Genomic DNA, 9,262 nt, shown 5'->3' with positions numbered 1-9,262 from the left:
CCCGAAATTCGCATTTTCAGCCCCAAACCGGGGCAGGGAGGAGCTTTGGGGTGCTCCCAGTTCATCCCAGTTCATCCCAGTTCATCCCAGTTCATCCCAGTTCCCCTTCCCTCCCCACCCCCCTCACTCGCAATGAACCTGCTGGGTTTCCAAAAAAAACCCCAAATAAATCCCAAAAACCAGGGTCTGATCCCGCTCCGTTCCCTTCATTTCTTTGTCCAACACCTCCTTGACCAAACTCTCATTTGTTAAATTTATTTTTTTCTCCCTGATATCGCAAAGTTCTCAACTCCCCAGAGGAGATTTTGGGGTTTTTTGTTGAGTTTTGGTCAATTTTTTTTGGATTTTTTTTTTTTTTTTTTGCGCCTCTCCAATTTCGTCTCTTTGGGACAACGGGGCAGAAACTTCGGGGTTGGGAAGAAAAGAGAGGAGGGGAAGGAGGAAGGGGGAGAAAATTGATAAAGAAATAGGAAAAAAAGGGAGAAAAAGGAAAATAAAGAAAGAAAAACAAAGGGAAAATAAAGGGGAAAGAAAGGAATTAAAAAAGGGTGAAAAAAGGGGAAAGAAGGAGGGGGGAAGAAAACTGATAAAGAAAACTTTTATAAAGAGGGGAAAAGCAGAAGAAAGGGGAAGAAAGGCAAAAAAACCCAAAGAAAAACAAAGAAAGAAAAAAAAGAAAAAAGAAGGGGAAAAAATGACAAAAAAAAAATTTAAGAAGATGGGGAAAAGGGGGGAAAAAGAAAAGAGAAGAAAATAAACCAAGGAAAAAAGGGGGAAAAAAAGAAGAAAAAAATGAAAAAAAAAAAAAAAATAAAGGGGGAATAAAGGAGGGCAAAAAAAAAAGGGAAAATGAGGGGGGAAAAAAAAAGAAAAAATGGAGGAAAAAAAAAAAGGCCAAAAAGGGGGTGGTGTGGAAACCGCAGTTGTGGGGAGGAGCTGAGGCTCATTTATTAAAGCGGGCGCTGCTGTCGGGGTAATAGCAGACATAAGGTCCATCCTTTGTACGGGAGAGTAAACATGACAAATGGGGCCGAGCTCGGCGTGATTAAAGATGAAACAAGGATCCATCGCAGCCAAATCCCAAAAAAAAACCCCAGCAGCCTCCCCTTCGCCGGGCTTTGTGCTCAGCTGAGCCCAGCGCCGGCCCCCGCGCTTCGCATCGGGGTAAAAACCACCGAAATTCAAATTATTGGGGGAATGACCAGCACCTGCCTGGCCCTGTGGTTCAAATCGGGGTAAAAATGATCAAAATTCAAATTATTGGTGGGAATAACCAGCACCCGCCTATGTGGTTCAAATCGGGGTAAAAATGATCAAAATTCAAATTATTGGTGGGAATAACCAGCACCCGCCTGGCCCTGTGGGTCAAATTGGGATTAAAATGATCAAAATTCAAATTATTGGTGGGAATAACCAGCACCCACCTATGTGGGTCAAATCGGGGTAAAAACCACCAAAATTCAAATTATTGGGGGGAATGGCCAGCACCTGCCTATGTGGGTCAAATTGGGGTAAAAATGATCAAAATTCAAATTATTGGTGGGAATAACCAGCACCCGCCTGTCTATGAGGGTCTAATCGGGGTAAAAATGATTAAAATTCAAATTATTGGTAGGAATAACCAGCACCCGCCTGGCCCTGTGGGTCAAATTTGGATTAAAATGATCAAAATTCAAATTATTGGTGGGAATAACCAGCACCTGCCTGGCCCTATGGTTGAAAACAAAAATTTCAGACGATTTGCCATAAATAATGAGCACCCGGTCTGCCCCCGCTGTTCACATCAGTGTAAATAATGACAAAAATTGAAATTATCCCATTTCCTGCTCTGCACACCCCAAACACGCACGCACATCCATGCGGGCGGTTATAGGGCAGCAGACCCTCTGTGGGGTCGGGTTTGGGATCCTCCTCCTTGTGGGATCGGCCTTTGGGATCCTCCTCCTTGTGGGATTTGAGTTTGGGATCCTCCTCCTTGTGGGATCTGTGGTTGGGATCCTCCTCCTTGTGGGATTGGCCTTTGGGATCATCCTTGAGGTATTTGAGTTTGGGATCCTTGTGGGATCGGCCTTTGGGATCCTCCTCCTTGAACGTTCTGCCTTTGGGATCCTCCTCCTTGTAGGATCTGCGTTTGGGATCCTCCTCCTTGCGGGATCTGCTTTCAGGATCCTCCTCCTTGTGGGATGTAACTTTGGGATCCTCCTCTTTGTAGGATCTGCCCTTGGGATCCTCCTCCTTGTGGGATCTCAGTTTGGGATCCTCCTTGAGGCATTTGCATTTGGGATCCTCCTCCCAGTGGGATCTGCCTTTGGGATCTGGAGGAGGAGCTGACCCGATCTCGGCGCTGGGGGATGAGGAGCAGCCCCGCCTTTCCCCACGGTTCAAACAATCATTAAAATAATGATCAAAATTAAAATTCTCACATTTCCCGTCCTTCACCCGCACGAGGTCACACCCCAAACTCGCGCCTACGTGCATGGGGGGCGGTTATAGGGATCGAGTTTGGGATCCTCCTCCTTGTGGGATCGGCCTTTGGGATCATCCTCGAAGGATTTGAGTTTGGGACCCTCCTCCTTGAGGATTTGCGTTTGGGATCCTCCTCCATGTGGGATCGGCCTTTGGGATCATCCTCGAAGGATTTGAGTTTGGGGCCCTCCTCCTTGAGTATTTGTGTTTGGGATCCTCCTCCTTGTGGGATTTGTGTTTGGGATCCTCCTCCTTGTGGGATCTCAGTTTGGGATCCTCCTCCTTTTGGGATCTCAGTTTGGGCTCCTCCTCCATGTGGGATCTCAGTTTGGGATCATCCTCCATGTGGGATCTGCCTTTGGGCTCCTCCTCCATGTGGGATCTGCCTTTGGGATTGGAGGAGGAGCTGTCCCGATCTCGGCGTTGGGGGATGAGGAGCAGCCCCACCTTTCCCCACGGTTCAAACAATCATTAAAATAATGATAAAAATCAAGATTAAAAATTAAAATTATCGCGTTTCCCTCTCTGCACTCGCTCGAGTTCACGGCCCAAACACGCACACGCATCCATGGGGGCGGTTATAGGGTGGGGGCCGGTCCATGGGATCGAGTTTGGGTTCCTGCTCCTTGCGGGATCTGCCTTTGGGAACCTTGCTGGATCTGGCTTTGGGATCCTCCTTGTGGGACGTGACCTTGGGATCCTCCTCGAGGGATCTGGCTCTGGGATCCGCCTCCTCCGTGTGGGATCTGCATTTGGGCTCCTCCTCCTCCTTGTGGGATCTGCCTTTGGGCTCCTCCTCCTTGTGGGATTGGCGTTTGGGATCCCCCCTGCAGGATCTGGCTTTGGGCTCCTCCTCCTTGTGGGATCTGCCTTTGGGATCCTCCTTGTGGGATTTGCGTTTGGGCTCCTCCTCCTCCTCCTCCTCCTCCTCCTCCTCCTCCTCCTCCTCCTCCTCCTCCTCCTCCTCCTCCTCCCTGCGGGATCTGCGTTTGGGATCCTCCTTGCGGGGCCTGCAGGGCTCCGGAGGAGGAGCCGGACCTGACCTTGGTGTTGGGCAATTTGTGATCCTTCTTCCACTTCATGCGGCGGTTCTGGAACCAGATCTTGATCTGGCGCTCGCTGAGGCTCAGGGCGTGCGCGATCTCCAGGCGCCGGCGCCGCGTCAGGTACCGGTTGTAGTGGAACTCCTTCTCCAGCTCCAGCACCTGCTGCCGCGTGTAGGCCGTGCGCGAGCGCTTGGGCTCCGCGCCGCACAGCCCGGGGGCCACTGCCCGGGAATGGGGGGCACAAGGGGGGGGAAAAAAAGGGGGGGAAAAGGTGTGAGAATAATAAAAAAAAATGGAGAAAATATGGAGAAATATGGAAAAATAACGGGGGGGGGGGAGGATGTGTGGAAATATTTTAAAAAATGGGGGCGAAAGATGTGAAAATACCAAAAAATGAAAGATGTGAAAGTACAAAAAATGAAAGATGTGAAAGTACAAAAAATGGGGGGAAAATATGTAGAAATATAGAAAAATAACGGGGGGGGGATGTGTGGAAATACAAAAAAAAAAAGTGGTGGGGAAATATTTAAAAAAAATGGGGGTGAAAGATGTGAAAACAGAAAAAATGGGGGGGGGGATATGTGGAAATATAGAAAAATGGGGGAATGTATAAATATAGATAAATGGGGGGGAAAGATGTGAAAATATTTTAAAAAGGGGGGGGAAGATGTGGAAATATAGAAAAATGGGGAAAGGTGTGGAAATACAAAAAAAATGGGGGAGGAAGATGTGGAAATATAGAAAAATGGGGGGATGTGAAAGTATAGAAAAGTGAGGAGGGAAAGATGTGGAAATACAGAAAAAAGGGGGGAGAAGATGTGGAAATATTTTAAAAAGGGGGAAATACAAAAAAATGGAGGGGGAAAAAAGTGAAAATACACACACACACAGAAAAAGGGGGAAATATTTGGAAATACAAAAGAATGGGGGGGCGGGATGTGAAAACACGAGGAAAAGAAAAGGGAGAATATATTAAAACACACAAAAGAAAGGGAAAAAAGGGAGAAAAGATGTGAAAACACACACAGAAAAGGGAAAAAACGAGGAGAAAACACCAAAAAAAAGGGAGAACACACAGAAGAAAGGAGAAAATATAAGGGAAAAATAAATAAAAAAGGAGGGGGGAAAAAAAGAAAAGCAGAATTACCGAGCCGTTCCTTTAATGGGTTCTTTCCCCCCTCAAAAAATCACAAAAAAAAGAAAAAGAAGAAGAAAGAGTAGAACCGTCACACATCCTTTGGGAGGGGAGATTTGCTTTTTTTAAAAAAAATAAATAAATAAATAAATAAAAAGGAAAAGTTCTAGAAATGCCCCCGGAGCCGAAGCGCGGATCTCCGCCTCACGGCGGGCGCGGGTTCCTGACAAACTCCAGCTTTTCCCAAGGCTCCCCCCGGCCGCGCTCCCCGCGCCCCGCGCGGGTGGAAATTCGCGTTTGTGCTCGGCCGGAGCAGCGCGGAATTATCGCCGAAAGTTCCGCCTGCGCGCTGGGCGAGGGGCGAGCGCGGGGGCTGCGGGTTGGTAAATGCCTCCTTTAAAAAAAAATAATAATAAAAAAGGGGAAAAAAAATAGAGATATAAAAAAAAAACGGGAGGAAAAAAGGGAGGGGGAAAGAAACTGAGGGAAAAAAAAAAAAAAAAAGAGGGCAGGGGAGGGGAAACCAGTAAAACTCGACTCAATCCGCCACTTAAATACAAATTACCAAAACATAAAACTTCACTTAGGAAGATTCAACAGCCGTAAAAAAAAAAAAAAAAAAAAGTTTAAAAAAAAAAAAAAAGAAAAAAAAAGCAGCAGCGAAGTAGCCTGGAAGAAACCGGAGGAGGATGGTAACAGAGACTTCAAAGGCACATGGCCAAGCAGAGCAATAAAAATTTATGGAGGATGTAATTATAGCGCTCTGCAAAGCGGCGCTCGTAAATCTCCGCCGGGCGCTCCTTTCACAGCCTTCCCCGGGCCGCGAGGCGCTGCTCCAACTATAAAGCGAAGCCCTTTTCCCTCTGCCCGCACTCACCCGAGCTTACGTGGACTTTTTTCATCCAGGGGTAGAGCACGGGCTCGGCGGGGCCGCGGCTGCAGGCGGGGGCCGGGCTGGGGCTGCGCGGCCGCGGCTCGGCCGCTCCGCGGGGCTGCGCGGAGCCCGGGCACGGCGGGTACGGCTGCTCCGCGCAGGCGGCCCGCGGCTCGTGGTACATCGGCTCATGGTGGAAAGAGCTCTCCCGGTGCCTCTGGCCGCCGTAGTATTCCGGCGAGTGATTGGGAAGGTAATCGCTGTGGGAATATTCTTCACAGGGTGGGAACTTGGGGTCCACGTAGTTGGAGTTGATCAGAAACGAGCTCATGGCCATGAATTTCTTGGAATGGCGCGCCCGAACGCGGGGGGAAGGAAAACAATTCTATCTATCTATATCTATATATCTATATATCTATATCTGTATCTATATCTATATCTATATGTATGTCCCTCTCGCCCTCCGTTCTCTTTCTCTGCTTAAAATTTATTCGTGCGCCCCCCAACCCCCCCGCCTCCCTTTGGTGCTTTTCCTGTTTGGCCGAACCCTCCTACTTTGCTGTCAAGTGAACAAAGTTGGCTCCATGTGACAGCGCGGGCCAATGGCGAGGGCCACGCCGAGCCCCGGATAAGGAAAATGAGGAAACCTGCGCAGCCCGGGCTCCGCCGGGGCCCCCCGGCATCCCCGGGGAGGCGCTCGGGGGGCGCCCGCTGCCCTGCGGCCGCCCCCGGTCACCCCCGTTCACCCCCGGCCACCCCCGTTCATCCCCGGTCAGCCCCGGTCACCCCCGTTCGCCCCCGGTCACCCCCGTTCAGCCCCGTTCAGCCCCGTTCACCCCCGGTCACCCCCGTTCAGCCCCGGTCACCCCCGTTCAGCCCCGGTCACCCCCGATCACCCCCGTTCACCCCCGTTCAGCCCCGTTCAGCCCCGGCCGCCCCCGTTCAGCCCCGGCCGCCCCCGTTCACCCCCGTTCACCCCCGTTCACCCCCGTTCAGCCCCGGCCGCCCCCGTTCAGCCCCGGCCGCCCCTCGGGGGTGTGTCCCGGGCTGGGGGCGCCGCGCCCCCCCCTCAGGAAGGGAATAACGAGAGCGCGGCCCGGTACAAGCGGAATTTCCAAGCGGAATTTTCCGGGGCATCGCGGCGCTGCCTCCCCCCGGCCCCCGCAGGCGCAGCTGAGCCGCGCTCGCCACCCCCGGGCCGGGGTCGCCGCCCCCCGAGCGGGGCTGGCAGAGATGGATGGGGCCGTGGCCGGGGATCGATAGGAAACGCGGCGGCGAATTCGGGGTGAGGGGGACCCCAAAACCTCCCCCGCGAGAGGAGCGCGGCCGCCCGGGCGGAGCGCGCGTTGAGGAACGATTATGACAAAAAAATTACGACAAAAACGATCACAAACCAAATTAACCCGAGCCCCGGCGCGGCTTGGCCTCGCCCTGCCGGCCATGAAGAGGCTCTAAAAGGCTTCGAGACCCCCCTGAAATCCCCCAATTCCTGCGGGCAGAGCCCAAGGGCGCCCGAGGAAAGCGGCGGCGGCAGCGAGGGGATTTCATTGATTCCCGACTCCGCGCCAGCGCCCAGACCACACAAATTAAAGCAAAGCGGGCGAGCCCCGCTCTGAAACGGCAGCGACGACGCCCGCGACCCCCAAATGCCCCAAATGCCCCAAATGCCCCAGAGCCCAAATCCCCCCCGGCAGCTCCGCCGTTATCAGCTCGAGCCCTGATAAAGTTTTATCGCAGCAGCGCCGGAGTTGAGCTGAGGTCAAACCCGAGGATTTCTTTGGAGCCCTAAAGCGCTGTTCTGGTCAAACCCTGGTTCCCACCCTGCCGGTTTTTGGATTTTTAGGGTTTTTTTTTTGGGGGGGGGGTTTAATGGCTTCGGGGTTTGTAGTGTTTGTGTCAACTACATATTCCCCTAGATGCGAATTTGTGACCCAACTTCCTCTACACAAATTCGGATCTACAGGGTACATATAGAAGACAGTTGCGTCCTCCTGGGTCTCAGATCTTCTCCTACCGCCACAATTCTCTTCTGGGGCAAAATTTGGGGTTTTTGGGAGATCGGGGCTGCGCCTCAGGAAAATTCCCTGCAGAGGGGGAAGCGCGATTCGTTAACGCAGCGAGGCTGCAGAGCGCGCAGAGAGGAAAATCGGGATTTCCCCACCTTCTCCCTGCACACCTTGGGCGTTATTTTGGGGTGAAAAAATCGGGTCCTGGGGTGAAGGTGGAGGTGCGGGCGCGCAAGGAGACGCGGACCCAAAATTCCGCCTTTGAATAGAGAAACCCCCCAAGCTCGGCGCCCACCCCGCCCTGGAAGCCTCGTCACGATTTTCTGGTGGGCAGCGCAAAGATTTCACCCATTTCTCGTTGCTGGAGGTCACCCAAGGTTTGGGTTTAGCCGTGCGGGGAAATGGGAAAAGAAAAAAAAAGGAAAAAAGGCAAAAAAAAAAGGCAAAAAAAAAAAAAAAAAGAGAAAGAAGCAGATGAAAAGAAATCCAGAATGTAAAGGCAGATGGGACGACAGGTTTTTTTTTAATGACAGGCAATTCTTTTTACAACCCGAGAAAAAGATCAAAGGCGTTTCATTTCCGAAAAAAGGGATATAAAGCAATAAAATATTCATACTGTCTAGGTAATGAACCTTCATTCGGAACTAATGAGGGTAGCATCATGTTGAGATTTCCTTTAAAATTACAGTTGCCCAAGAGATTCAAAGTAGCGCAGCCCCCCCTTTCTTTTCTCTTTTTTCCCCTTTTTTTCTGTCTTTTTTTTTCCCTTCTTTTCTCTTTTCTCTTTTTTTTTCTTTTTTCTTTTTTTTTTTTTTTTTTTGTATTTCAAAAGGCAGAACATTTTCAGGTCAAGTATCTCCCGAATTAATTGCATTTAAATGCCGCAGCGGAGAGGGCATCAGGGAAAAGCTGCATTTACAATTCCTGTCAATACATTCGGCAGATTCCAAGAACTCCCGCATTTTTCCATTAAAAAAAAAAAAAAATTAAAATTTCTGGCCAAGAATAAAATCCTCGAATCCTCGAATTCACCCCGTGCTGGATTTTTCAGGCACTTTCAGGTGAAAAATCGCTTTTCCTGCTAAAAGCTCCCAGCTAAAGCCCGAATAACCCAGCGGCGCTCGGAGAACAAACCAAAAGCATCCAAGGAAAGCCCAAAATCATTTCAGACCCTTTAAAAACCCCCACATTTCCCACCTCCAAATTCACCTTTTCCTCTAAAACCTGCCCGGAAAGTGAGGAGCCGAACCAACACCGCGGCCACGGACGCCATAAAACACCGGAATAAATCCCCTTACGGCTCCTTCTGGGTTTTAATTTCACTTTAATCCCCTCTTTAGCTCTTTTAGATTTTATTCCTCCGTCCCGGCCCCTCCAAGCCGATTTATTTATTCCATTTTCTCCCGCCCCGGCGCTAGGAATAGCCAGGCCTTATTCTCGATTTTTAACCCCCTCCCACATCCCTTTAAAAAAAAAAATAAAATAAATAAATCGGGGTTTTTCTGACAGCGCAGGGCCGGCCTTTGCCAACCAGCACCCCTAGCGTCTGCCGGGATTTATTTTCCCCCAAAACACCTCCGAGGAATCTCCCCCGATCCCAAATTTCCAACCCGCCCTTTACCTTTGGCGCAACTTTCTCGCTGAATTTTTATTGGGTTGGGTTTTCGGTTTTTTGGGTTGTTTGTTTTTTTTTTCTGGCCCCATTTCAGAGCCGCCTCGGGCAGCGCGGGGTGAC

At 50.5% G+C, this 9,262-nt stretch overlaps 1 protein-coding gene across 1 annotated transcript; it reads right to left on the bottom strand.

Moving 5' to 3' along the window:
* Nucleotides 1-3,044: 3,044 nt before the first annotated feature.
* Nucleotides 3,045-6,204, bottom strand: HOXB4 (homeobox B4). Its single transcript, XM_036398945.2, has 4 exons — nt 6,082-6,204; nt 5,525-5,864; nt 3,481-3,733; nt 3,045-3,105 (listed from the first exon to the last, which is right to left on the bottom strand). The coding sequence occupies exons 1-4, from the start codon at nt 6,202-6,204 to the stop codon at nt 3,045-3,047; spliced, it is 777 nt and encodes a 258-aa protein (XP_036254838.2).
* Nucleotides 6,205-9,262: the final 3,058 nt, after the last annotated feature.

Source organism: Molothrus ater, chromosome 27 (assembly GCF_012460135.2).
Source record: "Molothrus ater isolate BHLD 08-10-18 breed brown headed cowbird chromosome 27, BPBGC_Mater_1.1, whole genome shotgun sequence".
In the NCBI taxonomy this organism is placed as follows: domain Eukaryota; kingdom Metazoa; phylum Chordata; class Aves; order Passeriformes; family Icteridae; genus Molothrus; species Molothrus ater.
Note: the sequence above shows the minus strand (reverse complement) of the source record. Positions and strands in the feature narration are given on the sequence as shown.

Coding starts and splice junctions, on each gene's coding strand:
- HOXB4 (XM_036398945.2), bottom strand. CDS start 6,204: ATGCCGGGGGGCCCCGGCGGAGCCCGGGCTGCGCAGGTTTCCTCATTT. Junction 5,865..6,081: donor CCAACTTTGTTCACTTGACA/GCAAAGTAGGAG, acceptor CGCCATTCCAAG/AAATTCATGGCCATGAGCTC. Junction 3,106..3,480: donor GGCTCCTCCTCCGGAGCCCT/GCAGGCCCCGCA, acceptor AGGTTCCCAAAG/GCAGATCCCGCAAGGAGCAG.